This window comes from Mytilus edulis, chromosome 1, assembly GCF_963676685.1.
Source record: "Mytilus edulis chromosome 1, xbMytEdul2.2, whole genome shotgun sequence".
Classification (NCBI taxonomy): domain Eukaryota; kingdom Metazoa; phylum Mollusca; class Bivalvia; order Mytilida; family Mytilidae; genus Mytilus; species Mytilus edulis.
In genome coordinates this window covers 114400700-114427604 of record NC_092344.1, presented here as the reverse complement: position 1 = coordinate 114427604, position 26905 = coordinate 114400700, and the positions used below count along the sequence as shown (strand labels likewise).

The 26905-nt window shown below is 32.3% G+C and overlaps 2 protein-coding genes across 2 annotated transcripts in view; both read left to right on the top strand.

The window, feature by feature from the left end:
* The first annotated feature begins 294 nt into the window (after positions 1-294).
* Positions 295-3202, top strand: LOC139500790 (putative per-hexamer repeat protein 5). Its single transcript, XM_071289685.1, has 2 exons — positions 295-318; positions 2771-3202. The coding sequence occupies exons 1-2, from the start codon at positions 295-297 to the stop codon at positions 3200-3202; spliced, it is 456 nt and encodes a 151-aa protein (XP_071145786.1).
* Positions 3203-10583: 7381 nt separating this feature from the next.
* The window catches only part of LOC139500829 (regulating synaptic membrane exocytosis protein 2-like), a 42235-nt gene continuing 25913 nt past the window's right edge, over positions 10584-26905 (top strand). The window contains exons 1-5 of the mRNA XM_071289707.1: positions 10584-10687; positions 11556-11728; positions 12758-12974; positions 17475-17636; positions 25316-26339. Coding sequence (XP_071145808.1) covers positions 10667-10687; positions 11556-11728; positions 12758-12974; positions 17475-17636; positions 25316-26339 — 1597 coding nt within the window. The 5' untranslated portion in view covers positions 10584-10666. The remainder of the gene's footprint in view (positions 10688-11555; positions 11729-12757; positions 12975-17474; positions 17637-25315; positions 26340-26905) is intronic.

Genomic DNA, 26905 nt, shown 5'->3' with positions numbered 1-26905 from the left:
AGTATATTTGCACATCATATAAGGAACTTTCAACATAATATAAGTATATTTTCACATCATATAAGAATGTTTGCACATCATATAAGAATGTTTGCACATCATATAAGTACATTTGCACATCATAAAGGTATATTTGCACATCATATAAGTATATATGCGCATCATATAAGTATGTTTGCACATCATATAATGATGTTTGCACATCATATAATGATGTTTGCACATCATACAAGGATGTTTGCACATCATATAAGGATATTTGCACATCATATAAAGGTGTTTGCACATTATATGATGACAAGTGTACATCATATAAAGGTAAATGCACATCATATAAAGGTAAATGCACAACATATAATGAAAAATGGGCATAATAAGACAGTGTTGGCGTTCCATAATATAACATGGAAACAATCATTATGAAAACATTGAAGTCCCTGTGGTTGAAAATGTTGGTAAACACAAATGCCATGGAAAAGATGTTGTTTCGTAAGACATTGATTTTCCCACGCCTATAATTCTATAGAGAATCTTCTTATTCAAAACGATACACGCATTTCTTTTGAAATGAGAACTATAAACACAACTTAGTTTTGTATAATGCCAAATATGTATAATGTCCTCCACATAATTACAATAGTAATCAACAATCTTTTGGAAGTTTGAAACAATTTGTTTTTTTTCCAAATCAAACGCGTACTATTTTCTGAAAACTTCGGATATTATTCTATAAGATTTTGAGGTTGTTCAGGGAAAAACAGACTTGTTAAAACACTGTGGGGTTACTAGGGTGTTTCCTGGCGACGATTGTTATTAAAATTGCTTTATGTATGAAGTTCATGGTCTTTTTTTTTATGCCGTGGTTGGTTTTTTTTTGCCTTTTTCTGTGCAATATATGTTAACTGATTAGACAGATTGTGACACATGCACCATGTTCTGCGTTCTGCATAAAATAAACATCTTTTGTCACAAGCATTGCATAAGTCAAAGGCAACACTATTTTCTAATGTTTAACATTCGTAATCTATCCATCTATATATAGTTACATTTTATATTGCTTCTCTTTTTAAGACGCAAAATAGTTGACATAAAAACCGGATAATTAGATACACGTATATTCAGACATGGTTATTTTGATAATGAAAGGTTTTATGGTTTATATGACATTTTGTGGTCACTCGTATGGCCTTACTTTCTGTCTGAACATTTTATGGAATCTGTAGAACCACCAGACACATTCTTAATAAATAAAACATCTAATAAACTATGCTTAATGTTTTACTAATAGCATAGCGCGGTTTTACCACATAAAATGACGGATTCTATTCTGTGATATTATATGTAAATTTAATTTGTCCATATTCTATGGATTTCACTTGTAGGGTTTTTATCTAGCCATGATCGTAACGACAATTACTGCAAATTCAGTTTGGCTTTGATATACAAGTATTAGTGATTTGACTGTTAGATACTGATGCATATAATAATACAGAATTGAGTGTTGATAACTTCCTTTCCAGAACAATTTTGTTTTAGTCTAGAAATAGTTATTCCGTGCTCAACAGAGCGTAAGTGACAAGCTTCTGTCCTCTCATAAACGTTACTAGAAATAAACGATATATTCTAGACAAATTGTATTAATGAAGTGGCATGCCAGGAATATAGAACATGGACAGAATCTACCGTCATTAATGAACAGCTTTATTGAGTGTGACAATAACTCCGAGAGCAAAACAAATCGAATAAACAAATAAGTACATGAATGATTAGATGTAAATTACTCATCTTATACAATTACGGTTTAACAGTAGGATGCTGTGGAATACGAACGACTAGTTAATACATCGCCGTCGAATAATGTCACGTCACATACGCTGAATATTATGTTTTACATTTCCTTGATTGAAATCTATAAATCAAATGGAATAGAGAGTAAATATATCTATATTTCTAATACAATGATGTACTTACTTCTGCATCTGTTTATTGCGACAAACCATCTTTTCCGCAAGTTTATTGTTATCTGTTTGGTATTAGATTAATGATTAAGATCTATTTTGTTACATCTTGTGATTCGTTTATTTGGCAATCACCAATGGTAGTCAGCAGGGTGTAAGAACATCCGTTGTTCAATCACCAATGGTAGTCAGCAGGGTGTAAGAACATCCGTTGTTCAATCACCAATGGTGGTCAGCAGGGTGTAAGAACATCCGTTGTTCAATCACCAATGGTGGTCAGCAGGGTGTAAGAACATCCGTTGTTCAATCACCAATGGTGGTCAGCAGGGTGTAAGAACATCCGTTGTTCAATCACCAATGGTGGTCAGCAGGGTGTAAGAACATCCGTTGTTCAATCACCAATGGTAGTCAGCAGGGTGTAAGAACATCCGTTGTTCAATTACCAATGGTGGTCAGCAGGCTGTAAGAACATCCGTTGTTCAATCACCAATGGTAGTCAGCAGGGTGTAAGAACATCCGTTGTTCAATCACCAATGGTAGTCAGCAGGGTGTAAGAACATCCGTTGTTCAATCACCAATGGTAGTCAGCAGGGTGTAAGAACATACGTTGTTCAAGGCAATCACCAATGGAAGTCAGCAGGGTATAAGAACATCTGTTGTTCAAGGCAATCACCAATGGTAGTCAGCAGGGTGTAAGAACATCCGTTGTTCAAGGCAATCACCAATGGTAGTCAGCAGAGTGTAAGAACATCCGTTGTTCAAGGCAATCACCAATGGTAGTCAGCAGGGTGTAAGAACATCCGTTGTTCAAGGCAATCACCAATGGTAGTCAGCAGGGTGTAAGAACATCCGATGGTAGTCAGCAGGGTGTTAGAACATCCGATGGTAGTCAGCAGGGTGTAAGAACATCAATCCCCAATGGTAGTCAGCAGGGTGTAAGAACATCCGTTGGTAGACAGCAGGGTGTAAGAACATCCGATGGTAGTCAGCAGGGTGTAAGAACATCCGTTGGTAGTCAGCAGGGTGTAAGAACATCAATCCCCAATGGTAATCAGCAGGGTGTAAGAACATCCGTTGGTAGTCAGCAGGGTGTAAGAACATCCGTTGGTAGTCAGCAGGGTGTAAGAACATCCGATGGTAGTCAGCAGGGTGTAAGAACATCCGTTGGTAGTCAGCAGGGTGTAAGAACATCAGTTGTTCAAGTGCGCTTTGTTACACTGAGTATATACTTTTCACTGTTTTGACCTTTTAGAAAATGTTGTTTGTGCTGTAATTAGACCCCTCTACCAAGAAATTTGTTTTGCATGCACAGGATTTCAACGATTCCCAAAAATTGTTACACGTATAGAATTTATCCAACGCAATCATAGGTTTGTTTATTTCTAATACACATCCTTAAAATAAGCCAATTACGAATTGCAATAGTATGGTTCTATAGAACTGCATCACAACGACTGTCTTAAATTGCTTAGATTGAACAATTTCTGGGATTCCCTATTTTTCGCATCTCGTTAACGTATACATTATATGGTTTCGTTTATTTTCGTCTATATTTCTGATTAAAAGTTGCATTGCGCAATTATCACTATTGTTTATATCTGTTTGCTTAGATATTGTCATATGCGGTTATGAACACCGTCTAAAGTCTGAATGCGATTTGTTAGTTGTTATTCTTGTATTTTTTTCGTAAAGTTATGATAGAATGTAGGACGTTATTTTTAGTCCTTTTATATGTGAATGTAGGATTAGCGATGATTTTAGTTTCTTTATAGTAAGTTATTAGCTTAATACCGATATCCATTGGACATGTCCCTCATGTCTGTATTTTGTCCGTAATACTCCACAATATTTATTTGTTATCTATGAAACGTGAACATTATTTTCTTATCTTATTGAATATCTGTCAGTGACTTTGTTGTTATGATTTATTCTGACTTCACTGTTTTAACCATTTATATCATTTTTTAATTATCAGAAAAGTACGTTGGTTTCTTAATTAAAAGATAATGAAACAAACATTAAACGTCTATGAGATAGCAAACAGATATAAAAATAAAACGACCATATCCTTTAGTAGAAAAGTCAACATGCATACAACATGGCGGAATACACGTTAGGATCAAAATGTTACTTTTTATTTTACATTATTTTCCCTTTTATGTCTACATGCATATTTTTCATTAAAATTAAACAATTCGGTGAGCTTCGTCCATTAATTGAATTAAAAATATGTATCATTGGCAATCGATTCCTATTATCTTACATTTCATTTTCAGGATGATTTCAAACATAATTACATGGAACAAATTCGACACCAAATTCTATTTTCTTGAGATTTAATACGCGACATTGGTAATTATTTCGTTGGATATGAGAGGAAAAGAGTAGATTACATCGTAGAGATAGAAAATTAGAAACCCCTGTGACAGTTGTCAGGCTAAAACGTCAAATGACTCGATTTAATGCTTAACTGGCACTAAAGTAATTTACACGATGTCCAAGAAATCAAAACAACTAGACAATGGACGGTAATTTCTATGCATGGAGGTTCATAATTTCGGTTTCCAAATTACTTGGCTTTTAAATGAAAACCGTAAACTAAACCTATTTTCTAGCAGATGAAGTTAAGATTTTTAGATGATAAAATGAGATTTTTGTTTTTTATTAAATAAAAAGAGAGGTGGCATGATTGCCAGTGAGACAACTATCATACAAAGTCTAAATGACGTGGCTGAAATAATCTATTTATATGTCACTAAATATCCTTCAACAATGAGATAAACCAATACCGTATAGTAAGCTTTAAAAAAGTGCTCGATACGAAATATTGTAAACTAATTAAACGAAAAATGCACACTGTTAAGGGGAAGGAATTAATATAATGTTACGGGGTGTTTGTGAGCGTTCAATCTTTCCTGTGTCAGTGGTGTAGCAGTGTTATAAAACAGACTGTAAAAAACATTTGGAAAGTGCTTGTCTCATCACTGAACAGTTGAACATTTAAATAAACACGACTTCTTAGTATGATGTTTTGCAAATTTTTGTATAACACACGATATCTCTTAGACTTCTTTTGAAGTAGACCTTTGTCAAATACATTTCTTTTATCCTTTTGGTCTAATTTCGCTCAGATCACATGTAAATTCACATTGCGATAAGACGTGTCACGGTACTTGTCTATCCCAAATTCATGTATTTGGTTTTGATGTTTTATATATATTATTCTCGTGGGATTTTGTCTATGGGTGTTACATTTTAGTGTTATGTCGTTGTTCTCCTCTTATATTTAATGCGTTTCCCTCGGTTTAGTTTGTTATCCCGATTTTGTTTTTTGTCCATGGATTTATGAGTTTTGAACAGCGGTATACTACTGTTGCCTTTATTTGTATATCGTGACGGAGCCATATTGGCCGAATTAATGTCTCATCGAAATTTTAGAGTTTACTTTGGTAAACTTTATCAAACGGCTGTTATTATTATTCTGTATTCCGGTTTGGTAAATGTGTAAAACAGCCTCCAATTTTCCCCCATCCTATGCTGTCGAAATCGAAGTTAGCGTCGGTTTAAAGTAATAATTTATACCAAAAAATACTAACAACGAGATAAGTCATTTAAGTTTTAAAATATCTGAAACTAGACCTGAAGTTAATTAAAAAAAAATAAATAATAAAAGTGTAAAAAAGACATTTTTCTATACCAGCAGATTACCTCCTGTTATCTACATCTTTGAGTAACTAAAACACCTATATTTGATGTAAGAATTTATAATATTGTTAGGTGAAAATGTCTGTCTGGCATAGTTCATATAACTTGGATCCCATTTTCATAGAATACTGATAATGTTAAGTTTATTGGATACTTAGTTGTAGTAAAACCTTCCTTTTAAGCTGGGGTCACACATTCACGATTTTCACAGCCGTCCTTGCAGGACCATTCCCGATTAAAATTTAATAAAAGTCTGATCAAGATCCTGTAAATCGTGGATGGAAATTCAAACTTTAATTAAAATTTGTAAAAAAAAATTTAATCACAACAATCAGATATTGTTCAGGAAGCGTCGATATTCAACCGTTTCCAAGCGAATTTATCCCGATAATCCCGTTCTAAATCCGCTTCTAATCCGATTTGTATCTTTCGCTAGGTAAAATTCGACCGAGTCTGTCACGACTGCGTCCCGATTCTACCGAATGTAATCCGACAGAGATCAGATAGTGACAAGACAGTGAACCGACGCTGACGGAAGTTATCCGTTCGAAAACTGTCGGCATACTCGGGATGATCAGGTACTGTCGGAATGTAATCCTATCACGGTCCGCTCTATCGCATTGCAAACGGTTTTGTCTTGTCTCAGTCGTATTGTATTCTGTAATTGTCCGGATTCGGACGTGGGTATCATTGACGAATTTAGAATTAATAATGGGACTGTTTCGGAACGGTTTCGGCAAAAACGGTTCGCAATCGACAAGATCTGGATGCAATCTGGACTCAATCGGCAGAAAAACAGCAATGAAAAATTTCTCCAGATCATTCCCGTTCCACAGTACACCGTCCCGAATACACAGAACATTGTTAGGAATTCGATACGATACAGCAGAATCTGTCACGACATAGTCACGATTGTAATCCGACTAGACAAAATCGGTTGAGTTTCCCCGAATGTTACAGGAGGCACCTAACTGTCGGGGTGCTTTGCCGAACTATTCGGACCCTTCCCGACCAATAGGAATCTGTTACGAACTAAAACGACTGCGTTCAGACAATAATAGAACATTCCAGATAATTGAGGATACTAATCCGACTTCTTCACTTTTCGTGTCGTATCGCTGTCTGATCTCAAACGGGAGCAATAATCGGCAATGTGTGAACCCCGCATTACAGACTTTCAACATAAATTCTATGATGCGAGACTGCGAGACGTTTTCTGGGGGTGCACTCTTGCTCTATCGCGTTGTTTTGTTTTTGCTTTGTCCACTGTAACTTTGTGATGAAGAATTGCAGTATTCAAAAATTTTATTTGCTTTTTAGTTTATCAGTAGATATAAATAATATTAGATGTAGAATGTACGCCAGTGAGACAGCAACAACACAACACAAAGAACAAATTGACAATACAGTATTTTACTCTAACTAACTGCTCCTATGCTTAAATAAGTCTTTTGTTTTTCAATACAACTCCTCGTTCTTAGTATTGATCTGAATTAGATTAATCTTGTCTGTTAAATATGTTTTACCACTGCCCACACACCCGGCAACACACTTTATTTACCAGTCTAATCTACCCGTGCGGTGCTTATCCTTCACTTTCTTATAGGCCATTGTCCCTTTATAATTGTTTCACACTTAATTTTCCTGCCGCCTTTTATAAATTAACTTATAGAAGGGGTCGTTGTTCATTTTTTGTAAATTGGTTAATAACACATAAGTTCAATATCACTTATCTCAATCACATAAAAAATACTGATATATTTTATATTCATTTTATTTCATAGATGACTTCAACTATGACAAATAAAGATACAGTAATTGTTTATTGTATAAAATGTCTCAAAACCTGTTTTGAAATTTGATTTAAGGCTGTCTATAAACTGTTTTGAAGCTCATTTTTATATTTGTCTGTAGACATGTTTTGTAGCTGGCGTTTTTTGGATGTCCGTTTACCCGTTTTGTCGTTTATTCTTTGATTGTGCGTAAATTAGTTTATCTTTATTCCTTAATTGTCCGTAAACTTGTTTTGTATCTTATTCTTAACAGTTTGATTGTCCCTGTTTCCCATCACATCTGTCCCAGTTTGAGATCGATATAAAAAAAGAAATAAATAATTTGTGCAGAAAGAAAATTCTATTTTTTAGTAGAATGTCAGCTAATTCCTAGAATACCTGGCTGTCACTCCAACACAACCAGCAGCAGATTCGTACCTTGATGTGTATGGTGATAAAACAGATAATAAGTAGTAATTTATTTAGATGGAAAAAAAGAAACTTAATCAAATTGCCCATATATCTAATTCTTAAAATCGTCGTCCAAGTTATATCAAGGGAAGAATTCATATTACAAGATGAATGCCATTATTTCCATCTCTATAGCGTGTTACATTCCCTTTTCTTAGTTTTAGTATCTGGATAGTAATAGCATACATGGCATGTTCATCAAATGATTACATCATTTGCATTAATTTCATTCAAATAACACACTTAATTTCAAAGAAAAACCCCGAACATTCTACAGTTAGTTGTCTCATATTTCAATTGTTTTCTTGCCTTGCTAATTCTGAAATTGATACCTTCCTGCACTGAAGTAAGTTAACTTTCACCTGTTGATTTATTTGTGACGCAATTCACGATATCTATCATCCGATAATGCCAAATTACTGCTATTAATGGCAATTATTGCAATGGACTATGGTTTATTGGATAACTTTAAATAGACCTATAAAATGTTACACGAACTATTCGTAATAGTGATTATTTTTTTCTTTATTATGCAAGAAACTAAATCAAAGGTAAGTATTTATTTCGTGATATACGAATAACAAACAATACTGAGTGAAGATCATTTTGATCTCCAAATCGAACTAAAAGCTAACTTCTACGTCTGACTCATTAGTCTATGATTTGAAGTTGTCTCATTGGCAATCATACCCCATCTACCTATTTAGAAATGGTTGAAACCCAAGTTCAAAGTGCCTCATCCAGAGTTAACCGTAAATGAATTTATCTATTATTTTAGGTCCTGTTTCTTTTTCAAAAGTTTCGGGTCTTTTACATTATTGTCTATCAATTTTTTCGTCTGGAGTTGGGCGTTTCTGATGAAAGTATATCATCATTAAAGCTTCGGATGCTTATAATTAAAGTTTAATAAGTGTATGTAAACTAATATTGTGACAACTTGTGTTATATTCTTTAAAACTGCGTTAAAGGCACTGTTACTCCAAGATGATAAACAACAGTGCAAAAATAATTTCAAAACGGTAGCAGTTAGAATTGAAAAATAATTGCAATATATAAAAAAAAAAAAAAAAAAAAAAAAAAATGCATTTGAAAAGATTTAACAACAATAGAATGACTAAATAACCTTTTCTTTGAAGTATAAACCAGATACAAATGTCCAAAATGACAATGTTTATCACCACAATGCTTATTAATTCTCTAAGTTTTGATTATAATTGACTTGAATGAATGAACGAACTTCTCTCAAAGAACTTAAATCAAATTTACAGAGAACATTAGAAAGAAGAAAAATGTCAATGTATTTAAACACTGTGATTAAATAAGAAATACAACATCTTCTGAACAAGCTGAGTGATAAATCAGGCGTAGAAAAAATATGAAATTATTTTACAAACAGTTGAAAATCTTTTTTTTTGAGAATTTTGTATCACTGATGACTTGCGTGGGGTGTCTGTTTGACTATGTGGAATGCACAAGTACGCAGCCACATTCGGCCAAAATGGGGACATTAAATCCGATGCTTCGTTCAGAGAGAGTGCCACACAAAATTCTGGTCACATCCAATATACATTTGTTCTCGTCCTGAACATACATGGAATATTTGCAATTTCACGTTTAAATTGATGTATTTATACCGTTTTTAGAGATTAGTAAATAAAGTACTGATACGGTTTTCAGATTTGCCCCCACACTGAGCATACTTGTGACACTTCTTACAATGTATTCTGTCTTGTAACACTCTTTACAATGTGTAATGTCTTGTGACACTTCTTACAATGTGTAATGTCTTGTATCACTCTTTACAACTTGTAATGTCTTGTGACATTTCTTACACTGTATAATGTCTAGTAACACTCTTTACAATGTAATATCGCGTAACACTCCTTGCAATATTTAATGTCTTGGAAACTGCATTGCAGTATATAATGTCTACTAACACAACTGCAGTGTATAATGTCGTGTAACACTTCTGGCAATGTTTCATATTTTGTAACACTATTTTCAGTGTACAATGTCTAGTTTCACCCCTACAATGTATAATGTCTTATGAAACGCCTTACAATGTATCACTCCTGGCTATGTATAATGTATTATAACACTCTTGGCAATTTATAATGTCTTAAAACACTCCTGTCAATGTTTTGTAGCACAAATTTTAAACACAGTTAATATACTGTAACGCACCTAACAAAGTTATTTGAGTTGTGCCACTTCCCAGCAAACGCTGTTTTATTACCTCTTGTAATTTAATTGCCATTAACATTTCAGGTCATGCTTTATATTGCCCTCTTTATTCTTTTATTGTTGCTGTTTCTGTATTGCAAATGATAACAATCAATCTCAACATGATATCAAACATTTTAAGCACACGCGTTTTCTAATGTAAAACATAAGACAGGTGCACAAAACTTTTACACAGAACTACTCCTTATTGAGACGGATATTCTCATGAATTGTCTGATGATGTCCATTCTGTCTAAAAATAAAGCAAGCCTAACATAGAATGTCTATAAGAGAGATTATAATCTCTTGACAATTATTCATATTTTCAGGCTATAGAGATTGTGAGCATCGAACGTTTGACACAACAAGTGATAATTATGATTTTCTGTTCAATTAGCACAAGAGTGATAATCTTTTATCGATTTTTATCATTCACACAATAGCATTTTCGTTATGACAATGTGCGATATTTTCAATTCTAGATCATATACAAGATGTTTTCTGGTTGAGATTTGATGGAGGAATCCTGATGGAATTATGGCAAATATCTTTAAAAAGGTATTGAATTTTCTTCTTTATTAATATGTCATTGTTGGACAGAATGTGCATGATAAATTGATGTCATTGATAGTAAAGGAAAATACTTATTTTACGGTAATCAATTAAGTAACGTTAAGATCACGAAGTGGAACATAATTGGATAATCAATTAATGTCAAAAGCACTTCAGACACCGTACAAGATAACGCTGACGTTCAAATCTATGTCGAATCTCGATATAACTTTGATATTGATACTATTGAAAGTTGTCAGTTCGGAAAACAAAATGTATGATTAGGTAAAATCTATTGATATTCCTCGGATGAACAGGTGTTCCTTAGCTGGTGTTTGTCTCCTTTTTGATTTATGAATTGTTACTCTTTAAATCATTTGATTTCCAATGTTTGGTTTTGAAAATCATTGCAAAAAAAAAAAAAAAAATGATAATAATTTCGAAATGCACAGTTTCGAGAGTTGATAAACACATTTAACACAACCACGTTTTTTGTCCGGCTTTCCAACCCAGGATCATTGAAACAGTGATTGACGTTGGTTAGACTAGTTGATTAGATTTTGTTAATTTGACGTTAAATAAACTAGACTGTTAGGTTTCTATTGAATTGGTTTTACTTTTGTCATTCCAGGAATTGTAATAGCTTACTATGCAGTATTGGTTTTATGCAATGGTGAACTGTTTTTGTTCACATCTTTATTCTATGGTCATTATGGATATTTGTCTACATGGAAATCATACCACGTATCCCTTTTTAAAAACAGCTTTCAATTTCGATATCTTGGATACTACCCAATGCTGATATAATAGTAAACTCCATTTCTTCGTTTTGTGTGATCAGTATTTTTCAATTATGAATTATTTAATTTTTCAGGCATTCAAAGGTCGTCATCTAAATCCGAATAACAATGAATGTAAACGTTCTCGAAGTCCACAACCTCCACCATCGCCAGATCTTACAGGACTAAGTTCAGTTGAACTTGCAGCACTTAATGATGTCATAAAGCGACAAGAAGAATTCGAAAATAAAGAGAAAAACAGAATAGAGTAAGTAATTTTTACCTTTTTGTTTTTACCCTTTTTAGCATTGTTTTTTTTCAATTTTAAAAGCAAACATAGCGAATATATAGACATATCGGCTATCCGAACTTAGTGTTATTCGCAATTCAAAACGGCACAATTCAATTAGGTTGTGTTCGGGAAATACAATAAACTTATGAAGATTCACCAGGATAAATTATGAAAATAATTTTATTTCCATAATGCTTAAAAGTCGATAAAACCAAAGAAAAACTCATCAAAGATACTAGGCTTAATTTTGTACAGACAACAAAAAACCCCGAATGATTTAAGTTAAAGAGTCAAATCATGCAAGAAGGTAAAGAGCCCTGATGACCTAATATGAAAGGTATTGCCTTATACATTTTTATGTGTTAGGTTGCTGTTTAAATGACAAATACCTTACATTTATACCTTACAAGTATAACCGTATAACATTATTGTCACCATCCTTCAAACATATTTAGATATTGTTATCTAGACGTAAATATTAATTCATTTTTGTTTAAAATTTTCAGTAAAAACAATAGAAATAGTCGACATCTGTTTACTGAAGTAAAAATCAATGCCATTTTACCTGTTGTATATGTATGACGTCTTTAATGTCTTAAAGGACACAGGACATCGATGAGATTTATATCTTAATATTTCATTTTATGGACAACTGAGATATAAATTAATTCTAATTGAAACCTGCATAGACGATCAATTTTCTACCGCAATGATAAATGTTCCTAGCAATTAAAATACCTTGATGTTTGTGAAGCCTGAATGATGGAGATTCAGTTAAGTTTTTAATATCGTACCGTTTAAGTTAGATTTACTCATCTACAGATTTCCACATGATTCTGCTCCATGTCCTATTTGTACTTATATCTTCTATTATATTTATCCGTATTTTGAATTTCTGCATTCATAGGTAAAAATAACGAAGCATGACTGGTCGTTATTGAAGAGTAAACAATTTCTTACGGTTGACCTAAAATTATATATAACCTTTTTTGTCATATATTGTAGACAAATCAAAGAACAGTTGAGGGTATACGAATGTCAAGTAAAAAGACAAAGCAGCACAAAGGGTAAACTGAAGCATATAGACCTTAGACTATGCAGGCTATGTTATAAAACAAAGTTTGCTGATGGTATTGGTCGTGTTTGTTATGACTGTAGGAAAAGAGTATGTCAGAGATGTGGATCGTATGTTCGAGACCCATATAATCACAAGTCAAGCAAGGTAAGTTTAGCATTAAGGTTATAGATCTATTCAGAGTTATGCCAACTATAGTAAGTTGGCCTATACATAAGTTCTTTGACAAGGATTATGTCAGAGATTTGAATAGTCAAAATGAAAACAAGGAAGTTCAACATACAGGTCTCATATCAGAGATTGGTGCAATCTTTTATCAAGCATAAAGGACTTATGGTAGAGATTGTTGCAAGCTTTTATGAAGCATTAAGATATCATATCAAAGGTAAGAACAATCTTTTATCAACCTAAAGGTCTTTTGTCAGAGGTTAGTGCAATGTTTTTATTAAGCATAAAGGTCTTATGCCAGAATTTGGTGCAATATTCTATCAATGTTAGATATTGGTGTAATCTTTTATCAATCATAAAGGTCTTATGCCAAAGACTACTGCAATCTATTATCAAGCATAAAGTTCTTATTGTAGGGATTGATGCAATATTTTTATCTATCATAAAGGTATCATATCAGAGATAAGAACACTCTTTTATCAAGCATAAAGGTCTTATTTCAGATCGTTGCAATCTCTAATCCAGTACAGGTCCTGTACGGGTCCTGTTTTAGATATGGTTTTCTCATACAACTCATCCGTTGTATTTACAAATTTTAAACAAACAGTTAGATAAAGAAAAAAAAACAATGGGCCTTTTAGACAGTGAGATAAGTTTCCTTATGAACATCAAGTTATCAGTATTAAATACATGTCGGAATTCCTCTACAAATAAAGAATTTCTGCAAACACATGTCAAGATTGCTTATAGATATCAATTTTTCTTTAAAACACATTGCAGTAAGAACGTTACAATATGTCTGTTATCTAATTAGCACGACATATTTTACACTTATTTTACACCAGCAAAAGTGACATATTTCATCGCAGTAATACATAAAACTATTTTTGCGTGCACTTTATTTTTTTAATGTTTCTGCAAAATGATTTGGCTTCTCTATAATTTGTTAATTTAATCGTATGCATTCCTCCTGGGTTGATCACAAAATGTCTAAGTGCAACACCTCCGCAAAATATAATGGATTGATTTAAAACGGATATTAATGGTTAATACTATTTATGATGGAGTATGAACGGTGAAATCAGTAATCCAATTTTGTTTTAATGAATTTAGTTTCATACTGCAATTGCCATGAATCACTATTTCTTCATTTTTTATATCATATCATGTTACTATAAAAAGAAGAGACTAAAATAGTGTCTTTAAGTTATCATTGTCCCTCGTTCTTCTTACTGAAAAGTTTGATGAAAAAGAGAAAAGGCGGATCACAATTTGTTGGTGCTTTCTGCAATAAAAAATGCATATAGCTTGTTAATCATCTCTTCAAGACTGTAAGGGATAACACATGTATCGTTCCTGCCAGATGTATTTCTTACTGGAATAAAGAGAATCTTTCGACAAATTAAATCTGGAAAATGAAAAAAACGTTTAGACCAACTATTATTGATACTTTTATTTATCAATGGATGTAGATACACATAAGAGTTTATCAAAACATGACGCTTTTATCTTCAACATAGTGAATTTACATTCTCTGGGTATCAAAACTAAAATAACAAAAAAAAAAACGTACTTTCAGGAAAATTCTAAATAGAAAGTCCCTAAGCAAATGGCTAAATCAAAACCTCAAATTCAACAAACGAAAGGATAACAATTGTCATATTTTTGACTTGGTACAGGCATTTTTTGTGTGTAGAAAATGGCAGATTAAACCTGGTTTTATAGTTAGCTTAACCTCTCACTTGTATGACAGTCGCATTATCAAGCTTCTGGTATGAATTATATCTTTTAACTTTTGATTGGTACTGAATATCCTTTAACTATATCAGTGACATGTAGTGTATAGTTAAGGTTATATTTATCTTTAGCTCTGACCATCAATATGCCTTTAAATGGTCACAATTAGATGAAAGATCAATATAGAGTTAACTTGTTACAAATATATATTTTAATAGATATTTCCAATTTTATCTCATATCGTTTTTGACCAATTGTAATCGGCAATGTCAATGAGTGTCTATTTAACGTTATATTACAAAAAGGAATTAATTATGAATTGGTGTCTTTGAAACTGTTTTTGATAGAGGATTTAATGTTTATGAATTCGGTGTACATTCATCATTTCATTGATTTATTATTCGTCAACATATTGCTGTTAAACGAAACGAAAAAATTATATATGTGCTAATTATGAACACATAATAGAAATTCAGGCATACCTTCGTCGCAAATATTAAAACCGACCCATTCTAAATGAATAGGACCATTTCAAGGTTGTATACCCCTGACGGAGGTCTTCGCCTAAATTCCTCATATTCGGAAATCGTATTAAAATACCGAGTATCAGTTCTGTGTTACGTAACTATTTACATTTTCTATCAATTTCTCAAGGACTGGAATATTAAACGAATAATTAGCGCCTTTACCACATTTTGAGGCCGACTAAAACTAAGCGCGAGGTTTGACTAGCCACAAAACCAGGTTCAACTTACCATTTTATCTTGAAATGTCCTGTGCCAAGTTAGGAAAATGGCAGTTGTTATCTTATAGTTCGTTTCTTTGTGTGTTACATTGTCGTTTTTTTGTTGTTGCACCTAAGTATTTCTGTTGTTTGGTTGATTTCCTCTTATACAAGCAGTTGATGTATTTCCCTCGGTTTTAGTTTGTAACCCGGACTTGTTTTCTCTCAATCGATTTATGACTTTCGAACAGCGGCATACCACTGTTGCCTTCATTTACCTTGCATATAATACAAAATAGTAAACTTTTAGCACTGCTCGTGCTCATGTAAGTCATTAAAAGCATCTAGAAGTTTAGTCGTCATAAGGGACATGTTCAGAAACTAATCGATACAGACACTTCACTCTTTTGAGACGACAGGTCAACTTTTTTTAAAGGATTATTTCGACGTTTCCATTAACCACAGGAATTTAGCTTAACCTTGTCTACTTGTGATTAGTATATTTTATTTGTTGTATAACGTGACGGTACCCAAATTGCATCTATTTTGACAGTTTTTTCACCTACGTTTTTTATGATAAAGAAAAAAAAAACCATTCTGTGTTTATTTTGTAGCCGTATCCTTCTTTATTATATAGGTACACCAATTTGATTGTTAATCCATATGGAATCATAGAAAAATTGGTCTAAACTGACCTCCAAACCATCAATGATTCTGAAATGAGGAGTACCCAAATTGCATCCATGCTTAAATTCGCACTGTCAAAATTCTAATAACAGAGCTTTTGTTGAATTTTTTTCAAATATTTTGAACAATTGGATATTAGTCCATGCTTACTCTTAATTTTTTTTTATGGAGACATGTAACATATTGAATTTGATCATTTTAAAAAGATGACGTTTTGATGACGTCGCATTACGACGTTTCTGTACATTTTGCCTTTTCAGTAAACACTTCACCTGTTGATAAATACGTTGAACGTTTTGTGCATATCTAAATAGTTTTACCTATGTTGAAAGATGTGCATAGTATCAAATCATAAAAATACAAATTGTTTACGGTCTCTAGGAAATCTTGTAAGATTATTTTTACTATTTTGGCTTAATAGGTGCAATGTGGGTACTCGGAGCAATTTGGGTACCGTTACGTTACATTCTTTTGGTATCTCAAAGAAATTTTGATGGTCTGTTTAGTAGATTTCCTTTTCTATGCTTGTTTTTCATAGAAAATTTTCTGTTCCCAAGAAAGTTTTGCTGTTCAGAGTAGATTTAATATCGACAGCTTAAACTAATTACAAGTGTCCTACACTAAAGTAAATATACAGTCAAATTTGGTTGGGTAAAACTTACAAATTTCTGATTCGCCAAACTTTTCAATTCATAAGTGCAAAAACACTGAACTAAATAAATTGCTATCATGATTTCCGATCAAAATATCCTAGGTCCATGAAGCTGAATTTAACAATGATAATCTAAGAAAGTTTGAACCACTAATTCTCTAAAACCTTTGGTAAAGATTTAATCGATAAAATGCATGATTTATGAAATTAATCTTTTTCTGTCGATATGCATCTTAGATCGCTGCTACATACTAAAACAGCCAACATGGAACAACATATAAAGAGCTTCTTCATTAAAACCGAATCTTCTGTAATACCGGATAGTATATAAAGATGATATGATCATTTACACAAGATTTATGTCGTGCTCGCTTCCAATAAATTACCAGTAGAGTTTCCAAAAGTTTTTAAAAATATTTATAAACCTGAAACAAATGATTCGAAAAGTTTTCTCCAACAGAAACATACAAAAACATATTATGACATGATATATTTCTATAAAAGCTTAAGAGCCATTTCGACAGTCCATCAGTAATAAAGATTACACTAATTCCAATGAAAGACCACTTCATTAAACTATCAATATTTATTACACCAAGAAAGCTATCAATTACCTGTAGGATGACAGAAGATTCATTTGTTTGTAAATGTATTGACCAGAACAAATCATTGATTTCAGAGAGGCCGAGGCAGATGGCAATGTAACATGTGTCTACTAAAACGAGAACTTCTGTGCAAGACAGGGGAATGGTATCACGGACATAAAGCTCAACCAAGTTTAAACAAACAGGCCTTTACTGAAAAATTAGATTCTATAGATGTTGATTCTTCGGACATTGAGGTAAGATCATATTTTTTTTAATAGTTTTGCATCAGCATTATGGTTCTTGTAAATAAAGCTACTCGACAAAATCTTTCGAAATTTTGTTCAGCAGTACTCTTCAACTTCGTAGTTTATTTGACTTTTTAAAACTTTTTTTATTCGAGCGGTCACATAGTCTTTTGTAAACGAAATTGCGTCTGACGTATACAATTTTAAATCTTGTTATCTATGATGAGTTTATTTACTTAATGTTTTGCAAGAACTTAGTTTTTATATTGATATCCAGGTATGCTGTGCTCATACTACATGAAGATTTTTTTTTAATTTTACAACTGATAGATGCTTATTTGAAAAACCATATTGTGCCCATTTTCATACGTATGGTACTTTTGTCTAGAACGATGATATATGTCAATCGTGTTATGTAATAAATCGATTAAAAGATCTTTAACCTACAACTGTTGCCGGTAATGAATAAGTTCTGTAAACAAATCTATGTTATAATGGTATGACAAAGAGTTTTGTATTGATCATGACAGGAAGGTTAAGTTATAATGTGGAGTAAAGAAAAGGCTGTCAGGATAACACAACCATTTGTTTGAAGATAATGCTTGAAATACAATGGAAGATTTTGTCTAATCTGTACTAAAGATCATGTGATTATTTTCAATAATTTCAAAAGTCTATTCCTTGTCTTTTGTGAAGATAAATATTCGAATGTTCTGCTGAAAAACTAATATATAGAAACAATTGTAATAAAAATTGAATTTGATTATCTATAAAAGAGGTCTTTACATTTAGATATTCCCTTTTTTTTTAAACCCCTAAAATTTCCCCTTCAAGGAATTAAGGAAAGGAAAAAAAGTGTTTACTTAGTGTTCAGTGATAAAATGAAAATAACTTTCTATAAATTTTATGTATCAAAAGCGCTTTTCTCGATTTACCTTATTCTGGAACACTTTACCTTATTCTGGAACACTCAAAGCCAAGAATGTATAAAATCTAAAACATTTGGAGAGTTATACGACCCAAGCGACAAAACAACTATACCCATATATCAATCTAAAACATTTGGTGAATTATACGACCACAAGGGACAAAACAACTATACCCCTATATCAATCTAAAACATTTGGAGAATTATACGACCACAAGGGACAAAACAACTATACCCCTATATCAATCTAAAACATTTGGAGAGTTATACGACCACAAGGGAAAAACAACTATACCCCTATATCAATCTAAAACATTTGGAGAGTTTTACGACCACAAGGGACAAAACAACTATACCCCTATATCAATCTAAAACATTTGGAGAGTTATACGACCACAAGGGACAAAACAACTATACCCCTATATCAATCTAAAACATTTGGAGAGTTATACGACCACAAGGGAAAAAACAACTATACCCCTATATCAATCTAAAACATTTGGAGAGTTATACGACCACAAGGGAAAAAACAACTATACCCCTATATCAATCTAAAACATTTGGAGAGTTATACGACCACAAGGGAAAAAACAACTATACCCATATATCAATCTAAAACATTTAGAGAGTTATACGACCACAAGGGAAAAACAATTATACCCCTATATCAATCTAAAACATTTGGAGAGTTATACGACCACAAGGGACAAAACAACTATACCCATATATCAATCTAAAACATTTGGAGAGTTATACTACCACAAGGGAAAAAAACAACTATACCCCTATATCAATCTAAAACATTTGGAGAGTTATACGACCACAAGGGACAAAACAACTATACCCCTATATCAATCTAAAACATTTAGAGAGTTATACGACCACAAGGGACAAAACAACTATACCCCTATATCAATCTAAAACATTTGGAGAGTTATACGACCACAAGGGACAAAACAACTATACCCCTATATCAATCTAAAACATTTGGAGAGTTATACGACCACAAGGGAAAAAAACAACTATACCCATATATCAATCTAAAATATTTGGAGAGTTATACGACCACAAGGGACAAAACAACTATACCCATATATCAATCTAAAACATTTGGAGAGTTATACGACCACAAGGGACAAAACAACTATACCCCTATATCAATCTAAAACATTTGGAGAGTTATACGACCACAAGGAAAAAAACAACTATACCCCTATATCAATCTAAAACATTTGGAGAATTATACGACCACAAGGGAAAAAACAACTATACCCCTATATCAATCTAAAACATTTGGAGAGTTATACGACCACAAGGGAAAAAAAACTATACCCATATATCAATCTAAAACATTTGGAGAGTTATACGACCACAAGGGACAAAACAACTATACCCATATATCAATCTAAAACATTTGGAGAGTTATACGACCCAAGCGACAAAACAACTATACCCATATATCAATCTAAAACATTTGGAGAATTATACGACCCAAGCGACAAAACAACTATACCCCTATATCAATCAAAGGTCAACTCTGCCTGATTGAAGATAATTTATAATCTTACCGAAGCAACGACTACTAAGCCGCTGATACCCTCGGTGGCTCATTGTCAACCGGCCACGTCATCAGTATTTTTATCTTGTAAATTCATTTTTTTTAACGTAAATTCCAATATTTTGGTAAATTGTATGTAAGTTTTGTTTCATTATGTTTTATCTCAATGTGCACTTTTAAAATCTAACTAAAGGCAACAGTAGTTTATAGCTGGGCAAAAGTCATAAATCGATTATGAGAAAACAAATTTAGGTTACAAATAAGTAACTCAAAGGTCAAAAGAATAGACAAGAAAAACATTTTTCTATGTTTGTTTTGTGTTTGTGTAAGGATCATACACCTGGTGAAGATGTGTGCATAGTTGGGACAGTCAAGATAGTTACGTTTCAATTAATATATGTAAACGCGATACGAAGCAGCAGATGATATGTTACTGATGAGAAATGAGAATTTGACAATTGGAAAGTTAAAATCATCGCATTTTTTTTTTATAGATTTTAATTAGAATTAGTTCATTTGTGTCAATATCAAGGAAAAGGCTAAGATATGAAGCATACCTTCTGTTATTGTTTGTTCAATGGGATATATGATATTTAGAAATGTGGGACATTGAATTACAGGACATCATCAATATGTCTAAAAGTGAAATTAAAAAAACTATGCAAGGTGCTTTTCTTTTTGTCTTTGAGAAAAAAGTAAAATAAAAAAATACTGAACTCCGAGGAAAATTCATTCGGAAAGTCCCTAATCACATTGCAAAATCAAATGACAAAATACATCAAACGAATGGACAACAAATGTCATAATCCTGACTTGGTGCAGGTATTTTCAAATGTAGAAAATGGTGGATTGAACCTGTTTTTTTGTAGCAGATTCGATAAGTATTCTACTTCATATAAGTACCCAAAAGAAATCGATATGCGGTGTTGGTGGACTACTAATACTCATTGGAATAACGATGACATACTACCTCCAGAAATGCCAACAAATATGTTATCGATAGAAAAAAGTCAAAAACATTTGATGACATCATCTTCAGTTCATATTTTATAAAATTGAGAATGGAAATGGGGAATGTGTCAAAATAAAAAACAACAGCAGAGGGTCACCAACAGGTATTCAGTCTTGTAGTCTTCAGAAATAAAGATTGTTCATGACCCAAAACTTTGTATCTACGTTCTCCATTTTCCTAGAAAATTTATGTGACCAGTTGTCATCTTAAGAAAGTAACAATACCAGCTATATCTTAGAGATTACTTCTGAGTATTCGGAAGGAGAATTATTGTTTCAAACTTGATACAGTTACAGAAAGATGACCCGGTTTGAACTCAGTTTTATAAACAAAGTGGAGACATCGTAGTACCAATAATTTTCTACAAAAAGTGTGAAAAATGTTTTGTTTTTAAACAGTTCATTCTAAAGATAAGTCATGTATTGGTCTACTCATTTATGCATTAGATTATGTTTCAAATGTGTCTTTGAACTAGAGGTAGTGACCTCAAATGTAGTCCTTGGAAATTTAAAAAAAAGTTTTTCGTAACTTCTAAGAAATATAGTTTTAATGTTTTAGTTTAAAATAAGTATGTTAGGTGACATTTCGGTCTTTATTATATCAAATGCACGTACATCGAACTAGTGGAGTAGTTATATTCCTTAGTTGGCAGTTTAGTTAAACTTTTTTTTTTTGGTACTATTATGATTATTTAGCACCATATAATGTATAATACGTGTAAATGATAGGATTTTTTGTCCTTTCGTTCAAATGACATTAATCTGTCAGACATTAGTATTTATTTTCATTTTTTTCCGTATATATTTTCATTAAGGCTTTAGAGTTTTTTTATTTATGCAAACCTGTCTATACTGTCTAGATAGACACATTGTGAGATCTTGTCAATATCAGCTGTACCAGCTACACGATTTTTTTTTACACAGATGTCAGGGTGTGTAAATTATCTGTTTGTGTAAGGCTGTTGCTCATATTTATTTTGTGCAAACACTACGTTTGAAAGGCTATGTGATGTCAAATATGTCAATATAAACATTTTATGAATCCACAGTGACACAAAAAGTGACTTATTGCACTCCAGTGTCAAGATTATATAAACATTTTCTTTAATCAATACAATTAACCTTATTTCGATAGATGTGAGTAACTTTACTATTTTTGAAATTTCAGTAACCAAATAATAGCACTTATCAAATCTCCTCGTTGACATATAAATAGAAATCTACTGCACTGAGACTTTGGCAAGTAAAAATATGTTTATAACATAGACTTAGTGTTAAAATCATAGTAATAAATAGTTTTAGCATTTACATAAGAAATCAAGTTATTTCATTTTACTTCATCAGGTAGCAATATTTTTGAAAACTTGGTTTTTTTTTTATTTACATGTTCTATCCAAAGTTGAAGTACATCTACCGTAAGAAACTCAAAGATTTGAGAGAGAAAAAAATAAACAGATAATAAACAAATGCATATTATTAATATTCATCCTATTCAAATAAAAACTGTGAACCATAGCAGTTTTCTTTTTATCGAAAATACAAAGGTGTAACAGAACTATAAACACTGTTTAGCCTCGTTTTAAAAACAGGCTTAACCCAACATTTTTATCCAAAAAATGCCACTAACATTATAGGGAATATGACAGTTGTTTTCCATTCGTTATGGTAGTTGAAATAGTCTAGTGTTTGATTTTGTCAATATCATATATTGAATTACCAGAATCTGCAGTTTGAGACTGTACAAAAATGAATCCAACACAATTGAACATACAATTTTATCGAGTTACTCAAACCTTTCAAGCTGATTTTACATTATTTTCAGAAGAAACAACAGTTATCGTGTACAAATAAAAAGAATGACGTGCAATTCAGAACAAGTGAAATCAAGTGTGCAAATATGGTAAGACAAATCAGCTAACCACGAATCTATACATGCAAAACTAAATTCAAGCAGGTAAAACACTCCACGATTTAAAGTAGACTTGCCGCAATATCATAGAGTGAAATACCTCTGGTAGTACAAATACAGAGATAATAGCAGACACGAGTTGAAGTAGACTTGTCTTATATCATGGATCTATTGTATTAAGGACTATTATTAAAGTCATGTAGTGTTTATAATACTTGTCTTTTGCATGGTCTTAAATATTATGCATTTGCTATTGACACCTTTCATATAAAACCTACTATCAACTACTAAATAAATATACATTTTGAATAACTGTCATTATCTGTATTTGAAAACGACTTCGGCAAATAAAATATAAGGGGTCGTCTCAAAAATGATAGGATCCTCTATAAATATTGCTAATAGGTTACTGGTTTAAAAATGTTGATTGCATGTTTTAGTTGTAAAGCATTTGTTATTTGAAGATTAATCATTTTTGAATTGAGTATGGGGAAAAGGAAGGGTCTAAATATTTCAATTCATCTTAAGGATGACGAGCTTCTAGAACAGCATATTTTACCTGCCCTTATCAAAGTGCAGTAGAATTTTCATTTATCATGTTTATACGCCAGTGCTATTCAGTAACAACAGATGATAAATATAAAGCATTTTAGTTAGACATGCTGTATACTGTAGTACATTGAACTGTTTAGAAATATGTATTTTGAAAATGAATCAATATATTTTTTGAATGTTTTATGATCTTTTATATATGTTTGTTTTTTTGTTTTTTGTTTGTTTGCATTGATCATTTATCAGATATACATTTCATAATCATTATATACACACATATACAATACAGGTTAATGTATTTATATACAATAGTATCACACTTGGAAAATGTCCTTCAAATTTACAAGTTATACTTCTGTATATATCTTTTTTAAATATTATCTCTCATCTATACATATTTTTTTGGTGGTGTAATACTATTTGGATTCGAGCGTCAACGATGAATGTTATGCACATGATGTGCAATTAACGAATCAAATCAAAAGCCCAGTATCTTGTCTTGGTTTAAAAACAACTTTGTCGATAACATTACTAGTGTGTGTCTCGTTGAGGGGAGTATTACTAACAAAATAGTATAAATATATATACTGACATACCAAATAAGGATGTGTTATTATGCCGTCTCTATAATTGTTCATAATTATTGAAAATATTTATTAACACATCCTTATTTAGTACCACTCAGCCCTCGTAAAAGTAAGATACATGTAGGTGTGGTATTTTTTTTTATGATACTTTAACGCCTAATTTTGCAATACAGTATCAGAGGATTTGGGTATCTTAATTTGTTTTGTCAAAGAATTGATTTCAGTTTGTTTTTACCTAGCATTTGTTTTCTAAGTTAAAAACATATATAGAAAAACAAGGGACAAGGTACTTGAGACCAACAATAGAACTTACATAAAGTAGTATTGTGAACATCATCATCATCACCTAAGAGTGCGATTTTTAGCACAAATTAATCAATTCTATTGCACTTTTACAGTTAACGATTTTTTTTCATCTAAAGCTCCAATCAATTACCCCTATATTTTAGAAATTTAATATCTGTGGAAAATATTTAATAGAGTATTAATCAGGAGCCTGTAATTCAGTGGTTGTCGTTTGTTTATGTGTTCAATATTTGTTTTTCGTTCAACCGTTAGTTTTCTCGTTTGAATTGTTTTACATTGTTATTTCGGGGCCTTTTATAGCTGAATATACGGTATGGTATTTGCTCATTTTTGAAGGCCGTACGGTAACCTATAGTTGTTAATTTCCGTATTTTTTTGGTCTCTTGCGGACAGTTGTCTCAATGGCAATCATATTACATCCTCCTTTTTTTATAGATCTTTAAAAACATTTGTTTTCATCGTATTAATCAAGAAAAAATGTCATGTTTTATATTTTGCTTGCCAACTTTCAAGCATTTATCAAACGATTACCGATATTCAGAAAATGCTTATTAAAGGCCAGTGCTTTGATTATCAACTGTTGTGTAGTAGAAGCCAATCAATTATAGTATGCAATGGTAGCCTCTTTATTTATACTTATATTAACTGTTGTCTTACGACCATGATATATCTTATTTGTATTTCTGTGACATAGGTGATATTTATGATATTTATAAAATGGATCAAACACATCGTCAAATGACGATATCTCCAATGTATTTTCGTTACGAATGCCCACATGTCGTCAAATCTTTAAATTAACACTTAAGTATTTTTTATCTCATTCATATATTTAAGGAGTTCTCTAGAAAACAGACGTGTTCATCAGTCTCAGAATCTGCGTCAGAAACAGCTACTGATACAGAGGTTTTATGTAACAGAACAAACCACAAAAACGTCAGTCAGCAAATACCAAGAAGGCGTAGTATGTTTGCAAGTACAACAATCGAAGTGAGCGAGTTTGAAAGTGATAACGGTGAACATTATGAACGGCGCCCTAGAAGAAGCTCAAGGCGTCATACAAGTAGATCTGATGTAAAAAAGAAACGTCATAAGATGCAATGGCAGGATAATTCAGATTCAAATTCAGAAAATCAAACTGACGAAGAGATGGACTACATTTCTAACAACCATTTAAATGTACCACGTGAAATAAAAAACAGCAGACGACGAAAAGGTTCGGAGAAAAGAAAACAATATTCAAGTTCCGACAAAAACAACGCAAATTTGAATCGTGTGAAGGACAAGTGCTTGCATAATTATAAGGGCAAAGCTAGTGCAAATTCTAAAAATCTAACACTGAGTATTAACGATATTGATGAGAAATGTAGACGTTCATCAAACGAATCCGTCCATTCGTCAAAAAATGGAGGAGTTTGTGTTTTCTTCCATCCATATGACTCGTTATCGGAGGGTCAAATTTCAAAAAGTACCACCAGTTCGTCACAAATACATCGGCAAGATGCAGTATGCTTTAGTAGTTCTTCCAGTATTTTATCAGAAAACATGTTAACAAACCGTATACGTCGTCAGTCATTATCACCGGCACCATCACCATCAAACAGCAGAAAATATAAAAGTGAAACACGTCGTCAATCATTGTCACCAGCACCATCTCCATTAAACAATAGACAATACAAAAGTGAAACACCCCGCCAAAGATCGAGAGCTTCATCTGCAGATTATCTTGAATATGATAACAACTCCGAACAAAAACATCAACTTCAGGTGGATGCAGCAGAGAGTAATAGTAGACGTTGCTCAGATGAATCTATACGATCTAGGCGGTCGACACAATCAGATGCGAGTCAGTATTATAGAGGTACGATCACATGTGTAGATAAGGATAATACAATGCTATTTCTTATTTCAAAATGATCTTCCTATGAATATGTTAGTAAACCACGTAAAATATCATATTTTATACAAAATATGAAGAGGGTATAGCTAGTTTGCACAATCATATTGAATCATAGCTTCTTCGATAAGTATCATATGAATGTTGTCACCATATGGTAATACATTTATATTTCCTTTTTATTCACTTTGCAATCATATTCAAAGAACATAATAATGTGAATAAATGGCAAACAGAAACAAATCCTCTGATCTAATATTACTATTTTAGTTTTGCTTCTTGTATTGGATTTTATATAATCTAGTCTAGTACCACGCTTAGTCATTACTCATTCATCAACATCTTTTTGCATGAAATATGTTGAAAATCTTGCGAAATCAGATTGAGACAAAGTTTCCTTCATATTTACCTCTTTACTAATCATTACTCATGAGTTATCGTAAAAAAAGTATAAAAGCATGGTCTAGTAGGTGTTGCTGTTTAATATCCCATGACGATGTATTCTTTGACAATTATTGTTGAGCCCCGAA

Bases quoted from the DNA above. Each gene is read 5' to 3' on its own strand.
- LOC139500790 (XM_071289685.1), top strand. From the start codon at position 295: ATGACAAGTGTACATCATATAAAG. The intron at 319-2,770 runs GTAAATGCACAT...CCGTTGTTCAAG, and splicing joins CAAGTGTACATCATATAAAG to GCAATCACCAATGGTAGTCA.